This window comes from Pundamilia nyererei, unplaced genomic scaffold (genome assembly GCF_000239375.1).
Source record: "Pundamilia nyererei isolate P.nyererei 1_Seehausen unplaced genomic scaffold, PunNye1.0 scaffold00163, whole genome shotgun sequence".
Lineage (NCBI taxonomy): Eukaryota > Metazoa > Chordata > Actinopteri > Cichliformes > Cichlidae > Pundamilia > Pundamilia nyererei.
This window is the reverse complement of record NW_005187564.1, coordinates 1,163,919-1,182,893: the sequence shown is the minus strand read 5'-3', so window position 1 is coordinate 1,182,893 and position 18,975 is coordinate 1,163,919. Positions and strand designations below refer to the sequence as shown.

Here is an 18,975-nt window from a genome sequence, read left to right as displayed (position 1 = left end):
AAAAAAAAAAGAGTATCATAAACCAAAATCTATATTAAAAACAGAGCAGGTGCTTTGATTTGTAATAGAGGACAAAAAGAGAGCTTAAAAACAAAAAAGCCATTGTTTTAGCCTGAATATTTTCCTTTTCTGAATTGAAATTAAAATCTTATTAATAATCCAGTTATGTTCTAACCAATATATGAATGAATGATATGAATGTTAAGTTAAGGATGAGGTTGAGTGCTTTTGTTATCAAAAAAATGAAATAAAAATAAAAAAATATATAAGCATTTGTTGCTGTTAGGGGCTCATTGAATCCAGCATGGTATGGTGATAGGATGTAACGTATGCAACAAGTCTGGTCATGCTACTAAATATTTCACAATCAATTATTAGTGTCATTATAACAAAGTGGACGCGATTGGGACAGACAGTAACTCAGCCATGTAGTGGTAGGCCACATAGAATCACAGAGCGGGGTGCTGAGGCGCAAAAGTCCGCAAAGGTTGCTAACTTCCTGCATAGTCAGTTGCAACTGACCTCCAAAATAGCGATGGGAATTCCGGCTCTTTTTAGAGAGCCGGCTCTTTTGGCTCGGCTCACTAAAAAGAGCTGGCTCTTTCGGCTCCCAACTGGCTCTTCAGGTTGTTTTGTTGCTTTAATTAATTTATTATTTATTTATTTATTATATAAATATGGTTTTATTTATATATGTTTATATATAAATATATACGGTGGCCCCTAGAGACAAAGCACGTACAAACTCTGAAGCATGTACAAACTCCAAAACACATTTCTAGCGTTAACTGAACTTCCAAAAGAAAGCTACCTAGATCACTTAAAGTACACAATTGAAAGCATATGTGTATTGTTTGTGTATTTATACACAGGCAGTCATATATATTCAAATAATTTTAAAAAATGTTAATTTACTTGGTACTTCGTGGCTTGTGTAACCACTAGGTAACAAAAGCTCAACACTGCCCCTAGCATCCTGGAGCACTTTTGTTGTGTTTTGTACATGTTTTGGAGTTTGTACGTGCTTCGGAGTTTTTATGTGTTTTGGAGTTTGTACGTGCAGACTGCAAACCAGGCTTTGTCATCCAACACAGCGTCTAACCTCACAAATGTGCTTCTGGAAAAATTGTCAGAAATTCCCATAAACACGCTCTTAAACATTATGGAAAGCCTTTCCAGGAAAGCTGAAGCTGTTATAGCAGCAGAGGGTGAGCTGACATCATATTAAACCCTGCGTATTAAGAATTAGATGTGACCCTGAAGTTCACAAGGCAGATGAGCCGATGCTTTAGGAAATATAGAAAAATATGGTGAAAAACAGCTGTTGCTCCATTTGATCCAAAAATTTAAGGACTGCATTCCTGAATATTGCTTTTTTTTCTCCATGAACAACAAAGTTATGGTCCCATTTATTCATGTGACTCTCAAGTATTTGGACAACACTTGGTTAGGTGTGTCACTTAAGTGTTGTGACCTCAGAGCTGTTTGCTCTTGTGACAGCCTGATAAGACAGCGGTCAAGTCCAAACAGAGGAATTCTAATGGCTTTGTAAAACTGAGTATACTTCCTCACTTAGAGATGGAAAATTACTGCTCACAGTGAGAAAGAGCAACGCTATTAAAACTCAGCTTACATGTTATGTAAAAGCATCCTTAAATGAGTCACTGGTGCTGTTTAGTGACTTGTAGTAATATAACTGATATAACTAAAGCACCACTGCTTGTTCATGCGTATATTACACAGTAAACCGACCTTATATCCATCTGTGTTCTGACATTTCACGGAATGATCGATTAGCTGATGAACGATAAAATAATAACAACAACAATAACAAAAGTCAGTTATTTCATTGTCCATTGGAAAAAGAACAGCCCTTAATATTTTTTTATGCTGTAAAACTAAATTACATTTAAAATGAGCGAGTAGTTCACGTTTTAAATTTTGTTTTTTTTTATATTTTCAACTTTTTGAAGGGGGCCTTGGGTTAGAATTCACAGGCTGGCTAGGCAATTTTTCTGTATTGAGTTTCCATGTTCTAAATGTGCCTGTTTTGGTTCTCTTTAGTACTCTAGCTTCGCTGTCTCTGCCACAACAAGTATTTAAATATATGTTTTTGAAATGCCAAACGATCATGTGTGTCATCAGCCATCCAGGACACCATCTATTAAAGCCAGAGAGAACATGCTGAGCGCAGTGTTTCCCATAGCTGTATTAGTTTTTATTTAAGCAGGAAGTGAAACTCTTTAAAAGAAGCTTTATTTCCCTAGAGTGCTATGGGTGTTGGCATGTTTCAGGATACTGGGAGTAACTCCACCTCCAAGAGAATATATGAAGAAGCCATCCGTCAGGGAGAACATGAGGCTATCTAGTTAGCATCAACTGGACTTTCAAAATAAGAGTGAGGAGGATTATTCATTAGTAAAATAGCTAGTAAATGTGGGAACACAGAGACAGACGGCCACTCATACTCACATCCAGCCCTACATGCACTTCTGAATCACTAGTTAACCTCACATGCATCGCTTTGGACTGTAGCAAGAAGCTGTAGTACCCAAGCCACTGGAGGAACATGCAAACTCTAACCAGTAAGGCCCCAAACAGCTGTTTGATTCAAATTCAGCACTGTAACTGAGTAACATTAAACTTCTTATAGGCTTGAAATTTCATATTTCAAAACTGCAGGAAATTACTGGATAAATGCTTCCCACAGTAGGGGTTCAGTCTGGATTTAGCCTGCTTTCTTTGTAGATGAGAAACTTGAGTGTCAGTTTGAAGGTTTCTGCTTTGGCTCCTTGTTCAGATGCTGGGTGCTCTCAGTTGGTACTAAAAAGGTATCCCGTTGGTATCCGGGGCTATGGCTCCCCACGCCCTCTAGCAGATCATTACACGAAGGAACCTTTTAATTACAAGCGCGCTCATGCTCACAGGTGTACACACGGGTGCTCACAGACACAAACTACACCCTTTTTGGCTCCTACTTCAAATTAAATATTCAATATTTAATTTTTACTGTTATATTCACATAGATCATCGCAATGATGTTGTTTATTATATTGCTCTCGCTTTTTTGCTTGTTTTCTCTTTTGTCTTTCTCAACAGGTGATCCAGGTGATTGATATATGTATTTTTTGTCTGTTTGTTTTGTTGGTTTTTGTTTTTTGCCCTTTATCATCATTCCTCTTCCCCGCTGTTTTCCTTTCCCTCGTTCTTTCTCCCTTTTCTTTCCCCCAGTCATGTCTGTCCCGTGTGTAGCAAGCGAAAATAAAATAAAATAAACAATAAAAGCAAAGGTGAGTCAAATAGACCAATACGGCAAGGCCGGGATGGTCCATTTGGTCAAGTAATTCCGTTGGGCATCTTTCTTTGCCTTTAGACAATAATTCTGATGGCAAAAGAACCAAACGGGACAGGGGGAAAAAAAAGGTATCCAGTTGTTTTGTGCGTCAGAACAGTTTTCCAAAGGCTGCTGTTGTCACTGGCCATCGGGTAAATGCAGAACAAACAGGATTCATTTGAGGAGTAAAGTTAATGTGCACTCAAACCAAATGTCTTCAGTAAATTAATTCAGGAGAAAGAAATGTTTTCATTTGATAAGAAGTTTATCATTCAACAAGGAAGAAGGAAGAAGAACGGCATAAAATTCTGTCAATGCCACAATGTGCATGTATATAAAAGTTAATTTTATCTTTCTCAGGACTCTGCAGGCAGTCGGGAAAAAGATGCAAATGAGGGAAAAGCTCTGATGGGTTCTAAAATGAAAGTTAAATTAGTGTAGTTGCGTGCAGGATTATAATTACTAGAGTTTTTGGAAAGTTGAGTAAATTATGATTATATTATCGTGTTATATTATTATTATTATTACACTACAATTCTGGCTCTGTTTGAGGAGCGGTGCCCCAAAAAACTTGGTGTAGTCCCTCTGCTCTTTTAAGATATGAACTCGTGAATCTCCACTCATGTTCTGGTGATACAGACAGTTTTTAAAGCATTTATTGTGTAGTGGTTTGTACATTAGCTTAGAAAGTAAAAGGTTGCAGGGTCAGTTCCAGCCACAGACAGGTTGGGAAGGGCATCTGGCGTAAAACTGCCAAATCAAACACGTGGAGCTTGCTGTGGTGACCCCTCGTGAATACGGAAGCAGCTGTTGCTTGGGTTTTTCATTTGTCCTGTCTCCTGTAGTGCAGCCTTTGTTTCATCCACTTTGATCAGGGCCTGTTCACACGGACGGAGATGAAACTCATCTTTTTGCACCGTTTAATAACTTACAGCATCCAGGTGGAGTCAGTTAGCGGCTCTAGTATCTGTAGCGGCAGTGAGAGCAGAATTAATTTTAAAAAATGTAAACTTTTAACAGAAAGAAGGCTATTTAGTCCTGCATATCATCGCACAATGAAGCTAAAAAGGTGCGACCAGTCTGTAACATTTGTTCTTGGCACTTTTTAGTCATGATAGTGGGTCCATATAACGCACGACTGTATACACTTACTTTCTTTTAGAAGATGTTCCAGTGAGAGTGAGGGCTGCCAGGTATGAGTCAGAACAACCCCTGTTTGTGGAAACAGCTCCCCCTGAGAAGCAGCCTGTCCCCGTGCGACCGCTACAAGCACGCCTGCTGCAGCTACAATGCAAACGTCTACGTCCTGGGAGGCAGAGAGAACAGATGTCTGAGGGACTTCTGGAAATACAACGTGGGTAAGGGCCCTCATCCATTAATAGCCATGCATATATAAAGATGCAGATCTATATAAAGACGGATGACAGAATACTTCCTTAGAAGCGATATCCTTGTGGCTGGTCGCAGAATAGCTACTAGAAAGACCTCTTTTTAAGAATTACATATTAGGCAGAGTAGCCAAAAACCATGTTCAGGTACTCATTTACATAAAGCCCTCTCTTCAAATGACCAATTAGTCTACTACTTAAAACAGCACAAAAGAAACAGACAAATGTTATGACTTAACACTTTGATCTTCACTAAGATCTATCCTTTCAGGTATGGTTATGATCACCTCCTGCTCTGCCCTGGTGAAGGCTACAATGCTTCAAATCTCCATCTTTTATATGCAGTCTTTTATTAAAAGATAGCACCAACTATTCCTATGGTATTTGGGCAGTGCCTTTGTGCAGATGTAGAAAGTGTTGCAAGTCGTTCAAGTTTATATACACACTGTCATTCATGAAAAAAGATGCAACATTTATTCCACTTAAACTTTGCAAAGGATGTTTTTTGCTGCATTCTTATAAAACAGCCTCCTGTAATATTCTTTTTGTAATCATCAGTTAACAACACTGCTGTGTTCAATATTTCAGTGTCTGATGAATGGACCGAGTTGAGCTGCAGTGGTGAAGCGGCACCAGAGGAGCTAGAGGGACATTCTATGGTAGCTCACAAGGTACCTTCAATTTCTTTAATCATTGGACATAAAGCAGAGAGACCATCTTATGACAGCGGTGGGCATGCAGAGTATGTTTAACAGCTTTGAACTCTTCAGGGTTTCCTGTACGTGTTTGGAGGCCTGTTGGACTCTGCATACACCACATGCAGATGTGCTCTCTGGGTGTTCGACATCGGTGAGTTTCACTGCAGTGCAGCATGGGCTGGCAGCCAGTCACACTACTGTTGTAGTCAATTCTCAGGCTCAGCAGGTAAAACATGTTGCTGCATGTCGATCCTCCTAATCCCTAAAACGTTTCATTCCTCTGTGTCACTAAAGCTGAGAGAGAAACCTGAGAGGGTCTCCATGCTCATAACAGCGGTGTCATGTGCAATACAGGTTACTGAAGTAACATGTTTTACGTATGTGGACAAAGTCCAGGTGACTCTAAAGACAATTAGAAACAACATAAGAAAAGGTGATTTACCCCAACACATATTTATCAAATGGAGGAAAACTGCAGCTGTGTTCATTTCCTGCTCTAACACTTCCTGTGTTCTTCACTTCAGCTCAGTTTTTATTCTGCTTGTTCCAACATAACCTAAATTCCATCTCATGCACAGTTTTTTTCAATTCTCACCACTTATTATATATAAAATCATATCACATCTGTAAAAAGCCCCCGAAACGCCCACCCTCAAAATCAATTGGTTCTTTTGTTTTCATAAGAACTACAATATGTTTAATGAAGCAATTGTTTTACACAATTGTTACATTTTACCGAACTTGGATATTTTTAGAAGTATAAGCTTTTGAATTTTTCGTTCCACTCCAAGTGTCACGATGTAAAGAAAAATCTAGTTTTTGTTCAGCATGATGGGATCTGTCATGACTTGCATAAAATGCAGCAGTTTCATTTCTTTGACATAGAGCAACAGAGACAAGCATTGAAAAAGTGCATTCTGGGTAAACTTTCAAGGTTAATATCCTTGGATGGATAGGTCAATGTAGCGATAGCTGTGGAGTGGAGAAACAACACTGGTGTTACCGCAATCTCAATAATAGTTAGGACAGATCACACTGATCAAAGCAAGTTATGGTCCTGAAGATGTTTTTCTAAGTTCGAATCTCAATTGAGTTGAAGGTCAAGGTCAGGGGTCAACTTCTCTTAAAATCACCTATGCTAGGAAGCAGACAGGTAGCACAGGTAGCTGGTGGTATTTTTAAATATGTTATTTATTAAAAATATTTTGCCTGGTTACATTTAAGCATTAAAAACGACAGGATTAGGTTTAAAACTGTCTTGGTTTAGGTTAAAATATAACATTTACCATGTCTTTTAAAGCCTACTTTGGCCAACTGGACAGTTTGTGTCCCTGTAACAATAGATTTCATAAGACTGGGCTGCACAACAGTGTGTGTCAGTGTATTTCAGAATTATTGCAGAAGTGTCTCTCCTCTTTGTATGTTAGCCTTTACTTACTTTTTTTGTCTTGGAGTAAGGCTGACAGATGTTGTAAAGATATCATATCCATTTTATTGTACGTCACTCTTTTAGTGTAATTTTCTTGTGTCATTTGTGTTTCAGCAAAGCAGAAGTGGGTGCAGTGGCAGGGAAAGAGGGGCTTGCTTCAGGTACCGAGTGCTTTTCATATCTACATGATAACATGTTCTCTGTCTATAGAAAACAATCAGATGGTTAGATCTCATTATCATCTTATAACAGAAATAATTAACCGCTCAGTCCTCGTGTGCTGCCGTTTGTTTTGTGTCACGCAGTCACAACACTTGGAAGCACATCGGTGAACACTGTGCACAGTTCCTGCCATCCTTTGCTTGTTTTAGCTTGTATCAGCAGAACAGAAGTCACACACTACCCAGATATTTGTTAGAACTTTAAAGGTCAAATAAATTGATTTGCAGTGTTTCCCCACAGAATGGATATACATGTAGCTAAGTAGGAAGAGGATCACCAAAGTAGGAAGAGAAAGGTTAGGGTTAGGTTGAAGAAGCCCAAATTTAATGCATTTTTTGTGACTGTTCAATCAAGGTCATAGAAGTAGCTTACCATCTATTCTAAATGTATTTCTCTCTCTTTCTGTGTGCAGACCCAAATGCCGACCAACAGGAAGGGCCACAGCACCGTGGTGCTCGGCTCTGCCATGCTCATGTACGGAGGATTCATTGACATGAAAGGCACCTCCCAGGATTTCTGGAGTTTGGACTTTAGTGAGTTTAAAACTGACAAAAGGGAGAATTCAGTCAGCTCCTTCCATATAAAACTAACCAAATCTTAAAATTCCCACCTCACACCCTCAAAATCAGCTGACCTTTTATGGTATTTGCCAGAGTTACTATCAAAAGATTAATTGTAGCTTTTGTTCAGCATGATTTTTCTATAAGCAACTTTGAGCATTAATATAATGGGATAGATCATAAGTTCAGTAAACTGCATCAGTTTAGTCCCACTTGATGCCAAGCTCATCTTCTAGCTGTGATTCCATCTTGGTCAATATAATTTTATAAACTGCTCATATTTACCAGTGTGAATGTAGTTTATAGCTGTGAGATGGAGAAACAAATTGACAATTAAACTGAGCTGAACTGTTTCTAGGAGTGAAATCTCACCCATATTCAGTTAGAGGGCAGCATGTGAACATCATCAGCATTGTGACACATGCAAACACAATGTGAGCTGCAGAATGAGCATTAATTATAGATACTTGTTTGTGTGTGTGTGTAAATGGCAGATACCATGTCTTGGTCCCTGCTGAGTGGCTCTCAGCAGGACTCATTAGGCCCAGGCCCCAGACACAGTCACTCAGCTATAGCCTATCAGGGCTGCGTGTACCTGTTCGGAGGCTTAAAAGGTTTACGGGAGCAGAGAGACTTCTGGAAGTGGAATTCCAGCAGCCAGACATGGAGTTCACTCAAGTAAGTGCGGAGTTTGTCTGTATTTTTGAAAACTGGATGCAGTGAAAAAGATCAGTCTCGACATTAAAACCACTTACAAGTAGTGATGGGCAAACTGAGACATACAAAGTCGTTGTGCCAGCACTGGATCATGGTTTCAAAACAATTTCACAGCCATCTCCACAGCAACACCTGCTGGCTGCTTTTGTGTCAGTACTTGAACAGGCTATTCTCTGAAACAACACAGAATAGCATTGCACATTTCTAGACAAATCTACATGTTATACCAGACTATCAATAGTTATGATCAATACATGTTTTGGAGAACTTCCTTTACAACAAAATAAGAAATACTTTGGAGTGGTTAAAGACAGCGATGACTGCAATGAACTCTGTGTTTCAGCATTTTGCTGTGGTTGTGTTAACGTACATGAGGCTGTTTCAGTTACTTACTAATTCAGTGCAATACAAAATAAGCCAGTTTATAAATAATGTATACTGAAAATAGCTGCTCTGTTCATCATGATGTCCACACAAGGTCTGTGGATTTGACTGCGGCTCATTTTGTAAATAGGTTAAGTAGAGGCCCCAATATCATTTATTCTCTTTGTGACTGAATATAGCTAATTACACTTATGGAAAATGAATAAAATAAGAGAAAAATGAAGCAATACTGTCTACATTTGTCATATGCAAAGATTTTTATTCACGACATTTTGAGTCCTTTTGGTTTTTCAGCTATTCTTAGGTGAGTCAGATGTTTTTTCATTATTATTAACTGACATCCCTAACCTTGGAAGAAGTCCATTCACGAGGCACACTTATTGCAGCTATACATAAGTCTTTTTTGCCATGATATAAAGGTGTGAATATGTAACACATCACTCCTGTGAATATACTACTGGATCATATGCCCCTTGAAGGAATTCATCTCTGTGGGTTTCACTAACCTGGCTGTCAGAAAGTTCTATGTTTTTTTAATCCTGTGCTGTGGTTATTGTTTTTGCTGCTGCTGACTCTTAAGCTTTCTGGGAGTTTTTACTATCATTATATTTGGTCTACACTCTGACAATAAAACCTAGAAGCTGTAGGTAAGCCGCCTGTTGAAACTATAGTTAAATGCACCAGCAATGAACCCAGACCCAGAGTCATTCTAAATTAGCTCACACTGGCTCTTACAGATGGTCAGCCTCTAAAAAATACAACTTTGCTCATTAGCTTTTTCAATTTAGGCCCATTTTATACAGGGAGTGTAGAATTATTAGGCAAGTTGTATTTTTGAGGAATAATTTTATTATTGAACAACAACCATGTTCTCAATGAACCCAAAAAACTCATTAATATCAAAGCTGAATGTTTTTGGAAGTAGTTTTTAGTTTGTTTTTAGTTTTAGCTATTTTAGGGGGATATCTGTGTGTGCAGGTGACTATTACTGTGCAAATTATTAGGCAACTTAACAAAAAACAAATATATACCCATTTCAATTATTTATTTTTACCAGTGACACCAATATAACATCTCCACATTCATAAATATACATTTCTGACATTCAAAAACAAAACAAAAACAAATCAGCGACCAATATAGCCACCTTTCTTTGCAAGGACACTCAAAAGCCTGCCATCCATGGATTCTGTCAGTGTTTTGATCTGTTCACCATCAACATTGCGTGCAGCAGCAACCACAGCCTCCCAGACACTGTTCAGAGAGGTGTACTGTTTTCCCTCCTTGTAAATCTCACATTTGATGATGGACCACAGGTTCTCAATGGGTTCAGATCAGGTGAACAAGGAGGCCATGTCATTAGTTTTTCTTCTTTTATACCCTTTCTTGCCAGCCACGCTGTGGAGTACTTGGACGCGTGTGATGGAGCATTGTCCTGCATGAAAATCATGTTTTTCTTGAAGGATGCAGACTTCTTCCTGTACCACTGCTTGAAGAAGGTGTCTTCCAGAAACTGGCAGTAGGACTGGGAGTTGAGCTTGACTCCATCCTCAACCCGAAATGCCCCACAAGCTCATCTTTGATGATACCAGCCCAAACCAGTACTCCACCTCCACCTTGCTGGCGTCTGAGTCGGACTGGAGCTCTCTGCCCTTTACCAATCCAGCCACGGGCCCATCCATCTGGCCCATCAAGACTCACTCTCATTTCATCAGTCCATAAAACCTTAGAAAAATCAGTCTTGAGATATTTCTTGGCCCAGTCTTGACGTTTCAGCTTGTGTGTCTTGTTCAGTGGTGGTCGTCTTTCAGCCTTTCTTACCTTGGCCATGTCTCTGAGTATTGCACACCTTGTGCTTTTGGGCACTCCAGTGATGTTGCAGCTCTGAAATATGGCCAAACTGGTGGCAAGTGGTATCTTGGCAGCTGCACGCTTGACTTTTCTCAGTTCATGGGCAGTTATTTTGCGCCTTGGTTTTTCCACACGCTTCTTGCGACCCTGTTGACTATTTTGAATGAAACGCTTGATTGTTCGATGATCACGCTTCAGAAGCTTTGCAATTTTGAGACTGCTGCATCCCTCTGCAAGATATCTCACTATTTTTGACTTTTCTGAGCCTGTCAAGTCCTTCTTTTGACCCATTTTGCCAAAGGAAAGGACGTTGCCTAATAATTATGCACACCTGATATAGGGTGTTGATGTCATTAGACCACACCCCTTCTCATTACAGGGATGCACATCACCTAATATGCTTAATTGGTAGTAGGCTTTCGAGCCTATACAGCTTGGAGTAAGACAACATGCATGAAGAGGATGATGTGGACAAAATACTCATTTGCCTAATAATTCTGCACTCCCTGTAGCTGTATTGTCCTAATCGCTCCAGCAGTTTAGCAAATTACAAGCTTGCTACATTGCTTTTCATTTTTTAAGTTAAAGTACTTTTTGCTTCCTAATGTTTCTTTATTCACATTTTTTTTACCTGTGTTTTAATTTGTGAAACTATATTTTAGTTGTAATTTATTTATTTTTTTAGTTTTGCTTTTAAAGAACTTTGTGTTTCAAATCAAGAAACTAATTTGCTTCAGATGATTTAAATGATTTATTCCAGATAGAGTGGTGTAATGCAGAGTAATGAGGCGTGGTGTTCATGGCAAATTGTAAAGGGTGAGAAATGAGTCAAACCTTGTAAAACAAATGCAGTTTTTAGCATAAAGAGTAAAGCAAAGAGCAGGAGGAACATAAAGGGAAGGTCAAGACTCACGAGAAAACTTGACAAGCAGTCTGTTGCAGCTCCTCATCTGAATATTCCCACATAACACAACATGGCAGAAGAACCTGATCCAGTTGATGAGACAGAGAATCCTTCAGCAGCGGCTGAAAAGACTGGGATCACTTTTCAGCCACTGCTGCCTCGTGCTGACAGGCTGACATGTGAGGTGGAAACACTGATTGTAGTGTGTCTGTTGAAAAAAAAAAGGAAAGAAAGAGTCCTGAGGAACCGTCTCTTTAATGGTTTAGTAATACGTGAATTTATGTATATAAAGAGCTTCAGATCACTGAGATTTACATCTGGAGACTTGTTTTTCTTTTGTTGTTTTTTTTGTTCTGGATGACTGAATATGTTACATGTAAAGACTTGTGGATTGATTCGTCTGGCGTTATGAACATGAACAGCAGTTTATCAGGACTAATGATTAGCCGGTCAGTAGCATAGTCAGGACTAACGTCACTTGTTTTTGCCCCCTGAGGTACAGGTGTCATACAGCAAATGGAAAAAAACAGACAGACAGTGTGACCCTAATAACACAATGTTACTGGAAGGTCTTGTGTTTTCTAATGGTGATAACCTGACTTTGTAGGTTGTAAACCGTTACAGTTACATTTAAGTAAAGTCTGAGAAAAATATGAGAGCTTAAGATGCAGATGTAATTGTTTGTTTCTCACCTCCCCTCCAAACTTTCTCTGGTTGGTTTAGAGGCGTTTTATGGCAGGGTTCCTGAAATGAACTGACTGAGTGCTGCCAACTTAATTCAAAGACATTATCAGAGGTGCACGTCACAGAAATCACTGCGCATTAGAGCTCTGAAACTGATGAAGGAGACTTGGAAATCAAGTTTGCATCCAGATCAAAGGGAAATTTTACTGTCTGCATATTCTTGGTGACAAACGTACCACAAATAGACTCACTGTTTTTCTAATCTGTGATATATCAGCTTTAATTCCCAAAGTGTGAAAAGAGCTTTGGCAAAAGGAAAGGAAAAAGGGGGCAGGAAGCTTGTAGTGTCTGCTGTGACACACAGATGTATCTGCAGTCAGTTTTTTGGTGTCCTCAAAACACACAAGAGTCAGTATTAAACTCAACACCTCACTTTAAGATGTTTTTCCACAGATCATTTGCCTCACCCCTCTTTTGTGTCCTCAGTTCCTCTTAGCGTATTAGTCTTAGCCCCTCCCTACCACAGAGAGCAGAGGAGGCAAGGAAGAGACACAAGGAGAGGAGTCAAGGCAGCTGGTGTTCAACAAAAAGAGATGTCCGTCCTTCAGGGCCTCCTTTAAATTCGATGAGTGACACATCTGTCAGAAATAGATTTATCATCCCAGGTTTAACAATGGAAATGATGTGTTTTATATCCAGGGGTAATTTTAATAAAGTAACATGGCACAACACGCCATATAGAAATATTATCACACATACGATCACACATGGATCAGCAGATTATCGATTACAGCTCCTGGTGCTCCCAGCACTTCCTGTCTGACCGGTCTGTTTAGCTCTGATGTTTTTAACACTGACTGCTGAACTTATTTGGCATCATTTGGTGTGCTCTTTCCTGCTAACACCACCTGTGGTTGTTTTTCTCAGGTACGGCCCTCCTAAACTCACAGGACACTCAGCTGTCACCTATAAAGACTCAATGCTCCTTTTCGGTGGAGGCGAGACCCAGGACTCTCCAAAGAACTGCCTGTGGAGATACAGCTTCATCACTCAGACCTGGATGCAGCTCACCACACTTCCGGGCTCCAACCCCCCAGACAAGATTCACCATTGCTGCACTGGTCTGGGTCCCAGCTACAAAACCAGTAGCACCAGCAAGAGCTTCTGCTCAGACTCAGGACTCCAGCCCAGGTTACTGGGAGGGAAACTCAAGCCGTTTAAGAACAAGTGCTTCCCAGCACCAGATAACGCTATAGAGCTGGAGACTTTCACTCCAGACAGAGAAGCCAACAGAAGTTCTTCAGAACTGGAGACCAGCAGAGAGGCCTTAATAGAGATAGATGGTCAGCGTATTGGAAGCTGCCTGACATTTGAGAACAAAGCATTCATGAAACAATGGAGCCGCTCAGAGGAGGAGGCGCTGGAGGACAAGGATGGAGACATCACTCAGCATCTGCCCGACCTGCTGCTGGTGCTCGGCGGAAAACCTTGTACGAGAACCAGCCCCATCTCCATGTGGCAGGTGACGATGATTGACTGAATAAACGATTCTGTTCTCTGCGCGAGAAGCAGGTTTTAATAGGTGTTACTAGCTTTCTGTGAAAAAGAAAACAACATGAAATATTTTTATACTTTTGTACAGTTTCAGTGTTTTGATTTTTACATTTTTTGCAACATTCAAGTAAATTGTGGGAAAATGGCATTAGCATGAGCTGTGTCCTGTTAACAGTGAATGTGAAAAAACACAGTATCTGTTCTGTGTATCTGTTTATAGTTTCTGTAAGAACAGGGAAGGTATTGGAATCAGATCTTTAGTGAGCATCAGCCCAGAATTTCATAGTCATTTATTCCTGTATTAATAAAGACAGAATAGTGCATTTTTATTCTTGGTTGTACTCCCATTGTACACTTCATTAGGTACACCATGCTACCACCAGGGTGGACCTACTTTAGTTAATTGTTCATGGCACAGATTCACCCAAGTTTCTGCAAACATTCCTCAGAGATTTTGTTCCACATTGACATGACAGCATCACACAGTGGCTGTACAGTGAACTCATTGTCATCTTCATGATACCAGATACCAGATATGTGGCACAGCATGTTATCCTGCTGGAAGCAGCCATCAGAAGATGGATACACTGTGGTCATACAGATAGGCAACAGCTATACTCAGGTATCTAATGAACTGCAAAAAGAGCAAAACAGAAATAAATGAAAAATAAGCATTATTTAATGAACATTAAAATAAGTATTTGCAGTGTCAGAAGGCTTTGGAGTGTCTGTATTTACCATTGGTACTTACTGAGGCAGGGACATCTAAAGAGTGAGTCAGCTCTTTGTGTTGTGATGGATTATTTTATTCTTCTGACCTCCTTAAATCTGTCCACGATCAATACCACACATCACATGAGACAGAACAGCTAATCTAAAACTGAACACTTTCAAACAAAAAATCAACTGTAATGAGCAAACCTGCTAAGAAATACTCATTCAAAATACACAAACTCCCTTCAGGTGGTGCCAACAAAGGTGAACGTGTGTCTGAGTGAGTTAAGAATATTTCTACTCGAGTAAAAAATATTTGAAATCGTGTTGCATTCGTTCGTCAGCTGAGCTTCTCCCACAGCTCCTTTTAAAATGACCAAAATGGTTTTATTTATGTTCTCATATTTTTATAGAAATATAGCTTCATGACAGAAATTCTTACCTGTTCTATGAAAAGGACATTTAAACAATTCCCATCTGTTATTTCTTACAAAACAACTTCTTTGTTTTAATAAAAGTACAAAAAGTAAACTGAACGTATGTTTGAGTGAATTACAGTATGCTTATATTATTTAAGATGGCGACTGTGCAATACTTTGATAAACAACATATTGCACTGGAGACCTCACAGTCAGACTCTTTGTTACCTCCATGCTTTACTTTCAAACTAAATCCAAACATCTGGGCTGCAGATGTGGAAGATCGGCAAGATTTTTGACAGAAACAGAAAATCTATAGATCACTCAAATATCTGAAGAGTGTCAAAGTCATACCAAATTCTCTAAAAGGATTCTTTTTTTTTTCAAATAAAAAGTATTGCAAAAGTACATCGAAATGTCACCTAAAGGTCAGTGAGGAATATTAGTGAGTTGTAAAATAATAGTGTGCTGAGTGCGTCCTTATGCCAGGACACAAACTTAACAAAAACAAAAAGGAAATTGTGATAAAACTTCGAAACACTGAACCTGCCCGCTGATCAGCTCCTCTTACTGACCACACAGCTGTGACCGTTTGGAAATGTTTTCACCTGCTCAGAAATTTGAACACAGGTCAGCCTGACAATCTTCTAAATCTGTTTGAAGTGCAATCAACGAATGCTTTCACCTAACAGTAATGTCAGCTACACTACACAAGAGGGCGCCGCATCTCCACAGACTCCATCAACGAGCTCCAGAAGATGAACTGCTTACCTATGTCTGTTTTCACTTCTGACTAAAAATCCCTTTGGACTCACAGATGGGTTTGATTTCATCTTTAAAAAAAAAAAGAAAAAAAAGTTGTGTCTGTTTTTAAAAAGAACTGTCGAATACATCATGAATTCATGGCTGTTTAAAGGGGATTGAGCAGGTCATGAAAATCTGAAGTTTTTATTACATTAGATGCAAATATTGTCACCGAGGGGCTCCCGTACCTTCACTGTAACTGATGTAGTTTGTACAATGGTGCTGTTGTGTCCTGTATGCTGTCTGTGCTTTATTTTTTGAGTAATGTGTAACACTTTAATGTAACTGCCTCAGAGTTACTGGATGTCTAAAAAGATCTCTATATGACCATTGGCGCTTTATTGCACTGAACTTTTATGACTTTTATGATTTTCTAAATTTAAACATGTTTCATGGCTGACCCTCTTTTTCCCCAGAATGTCCTGTTAGAAATGCCAAGGCTTCAAATGTTTTTCTTAATCCACTTCTGTAAATTGTCCCTGTAAAGTGCAGCAAATCCTCATGTTTGAGGTTTGCTAAAACCCACTCTTTAAAAATGAAAAGTTACATATTTTTGAAAAATATCTGTGGACTTCAGGCTGGGTTTACCAAAAAAAAGGGAAGTCAGAATGTAAACCTCAGAAACTTTGGATTTCCACTTGATTTTACAGAGAAATTCAGTGAATTTGAACGCTGGGTCTGCCTAGAATCTCAGCATTAATAAAATGCTAAATAGAGTTCATGTGGACCTTTATTGATCCAACTTTTATTTTCTCTCTGAAGTACATCTGTTCTGGGGTTACTCTGGCTTTGCGTGAGTACACCTGTAGGAGAGTAACTTAATCAGCTATTATGCTGCAGACCAGGCTGCTCTAATCCATCGCCGCCGCTGCTGCTCTTCATTTCTTTTGACCTATTGACCTACATTGCTGCTACACACATGACACACAGACGCTTCTGAAAACTACAACAGGCACTCTTACTGGGACGTAAAGGCTGCACAGTCTAATCTGACTGCTGTGCAACATACTGGCCCTCATTTAGAGCAGCAGGTGCCTATTCCTTTGGAGATTGTAGTTCTAAAGACCCGATGAAAGCAATCCAACACTGATGTTTTCTTCTTATGTAGTTAAATTGAGAGGTTATTACCAAAAGATCACACACCCCTGTTCTCTGCTGGACATCGGGGCGGGGGGGCTGGGAGGAGGTGTTGGCCGTCCGATTGGGATCTGGGATGCGGGGCCTCCCCGCTGCTGCGGAGCCTGGGGCGTCTGCCGGGGGAAAAGGTAACATCTCCTGGGTCTAGGTGCCGTTTCCCCCTCCAGGGGTGAGGGTACCTGGACCTGGGGTATAGAGTTTGTTTGGGGAGTGTGATTGTGCGTACAGTGTCCATGTATGTCTATCCCTACGTTGAGTGAGTGCTGAGTATTTGTATATGTGTGCATGAGGGTGGGAATGGATGTTTGTGTCTGTGTGTGCCTGTTTGTCTGTGTTTCTATGTCAGGTTGGGTCTTACACTCCACCTCTCTGGGAACTCCCAGGCCCTCCAAAGGCCTATCTCCCCTCACCACACTCCCTGCGGGTAACTGATGCCCTCAGGGGTTGGTGCGTTGGTGGTTTTTGGTGTCCGGGGCTGGGCGCTCAGGTAAAGAACCAAATGGGACAGGCAAAAAAAAAAAAGAGAGTAACTTAATCAGCTATTATGCTGCAGACCAGGCTGCTCTAATCCATCGCCGCCGCTGCTGCTGCTCTTTATTTCTTTTGACCTATTGACCTACATTGCTGCTCCACACATGACACACAGAAGCTTCTGAAAACTACAACAGGCACTCTTACTGGGACTTAAAGGCTGCACAGTCTAATCTGACTGCTGTGCAACATACTGGCCCTCATTTAGAGCAGCAGGTGCCTTTTCCTTTGGGGATTGTAGTTCTAAAGACCCGATGAAATCAATCCAACACTGATGTTTTCTTCTTATGTAGTTAAATTGAGAGGTTATTACCAAAAGAGTGAAGTATAAAATATCAAGTGTTATAAGTATTATAACATCCCTTTACAAATGGATTATTACATTTAATCATTATATTTAAAAAAAACAAAAACAGATGACATTTTTAAAAATCCAGTTTACATATTTTTCTAATGCATTCAGCATTAAAAGCTAAAATTTCAGATGTGATATTCAGACTCTTAGTTTTTTCAAAGCCTGTTTGACAGCAGTTACATTGTGGACATCTTGGTTGAGTGTGTACTGACTCTTGGATTTGGGAAGTTTCTCCCACTCTTCCTAGGAGATCATCTCAAGCTTGGTTGGGCTGGATGGGGAGTCTCCTGTCCCTGGAGAAATCGCTGTTGAACATCTAACCTTCAAACTGTGGATATGCTTGGCTGAAATCACCCTAGCAACCATATCTACTAGTTGAGGAATGCCTCCACAGCATGATGCTGCCTCCACCATGCATCACTGCAACGGTGGGCGTATCAAGTAAAGAGCAGTGCCTGGTGTTTTTCCTGGAGTTCTGCCAGCGGGTATAGTTTTTCTTGCATCAGACATGGCAGTATGTTTCCTTGTGTGCTGCTCATGGACCTTACAGCCGCTGTGATGTCACTCATTGGTTTCAGTCTCTAAGCTCCGAAGTATCCGTCATGTTTTGTTGGAGTAGAATTCCACATATTTTGAGGCCCGAGGCTCCAGAAAGATCATAGACTGTATGGAAGCATCACACAGATTAGTGTGATGCTCAGTAACATGCAATTGAAATTTTAGAGAATCACTCATTTAAACTGAAGTATAAACTTTTAGGATGGTAGGGTAGGTATTCTGGACGATGGCCGAGAGGACACCCTAGTTTGCTATTGAGGCTGCAGATGACTAGATGACTAGAACTATTCTACATACATGCATTGACAGCTGTAGGGCCAAACAGGCATTTCGATAATACTTAACCCCCTGCTGGCCCTGGGACCATTTTTGTACATTGTAGTTTTTCAGTTACAAGCCATTTGCACTGTGTTGAATAGAATATAGCCAAATTCTCTAAAAAAAAGTTTGGCATAATTTCATTTCAAAATTCAAGTCTGACTTCCTTAAATTAGCTTCAGTGGCTAAGCTACACATTCTCTTAGAGCCCTAGGGGCCGTTTGCGGCCCCATTGACTTCCATTATAAACGCTATTTTTCACTGCAGAATTATTACTGTTAATGTCTTGGCGATTACTTATGTTTCCCTTTCGTTTTGCAGGACGGGCCTTAGAGTTGTAATTTTTTTATTTGTCCACCGGGTGGCGCCCTTGCTCCACATTTGACCCCGGGCTGGAAAACAGCGGGCTGCTTA

The 18,975-nt window shown here is 40.1% G+C and overlaps 1 protein-coding gene across 2 annotated transcripts in view; it reads left to right on the top strand.

The window, feature by feature from the left end:
- Positions 1 to 14,183, top strand: part of klhdc3l (kelch domain containing 3-like) — a 17,359-nt gene extending 3,176 nt beyond the window's left edge. Inside the window, exons 2-8 of one of the 2 annotated variants that reach the window (XM_005745715.2) lie at positions 4,500 to 4,692; positions 5,311 to 5,393; positions 5,493 to 5,571; positions 6,964 to 7,010; positions 7,484 to 7,604; positions 8,126 to 8,309; positions 13,099 to 14,183. In XM_005745715.2, coding sequence (XP_005745772.1) covers positions 4,530 to 4,692; positions 5,311 to 5,393; positions 5,493 to 5,571; positions 6,964 to 7,010; positions 7,484 to 7,604; positions 8,126 to 8,309; positions 13,099 to 13,711 — 1,290 coding nt within the window. In that variant the 5' untranslated portion in view covers positions 4,500 to 4,529 and the 3' untranslated portion in view covers positions 13,712 to 14,183. Of the gene's footprint in view, positions 1 to 4,496; positions 4,693 to 5,310; positions 5,394 to 5,492; positions 5,572 to 6,963; positions 7,011 to 7,483; positions 7,605 to 8,125; positions 8,310 to 13,098 lie in introns of both variants that reach the window. The other variant, XM_005745714.1, reaches the window with a different exon arrangement.
- The last annotated feature ends 4,792 nt before the right edge of the window (positions 14,184 to 18,975 follow it).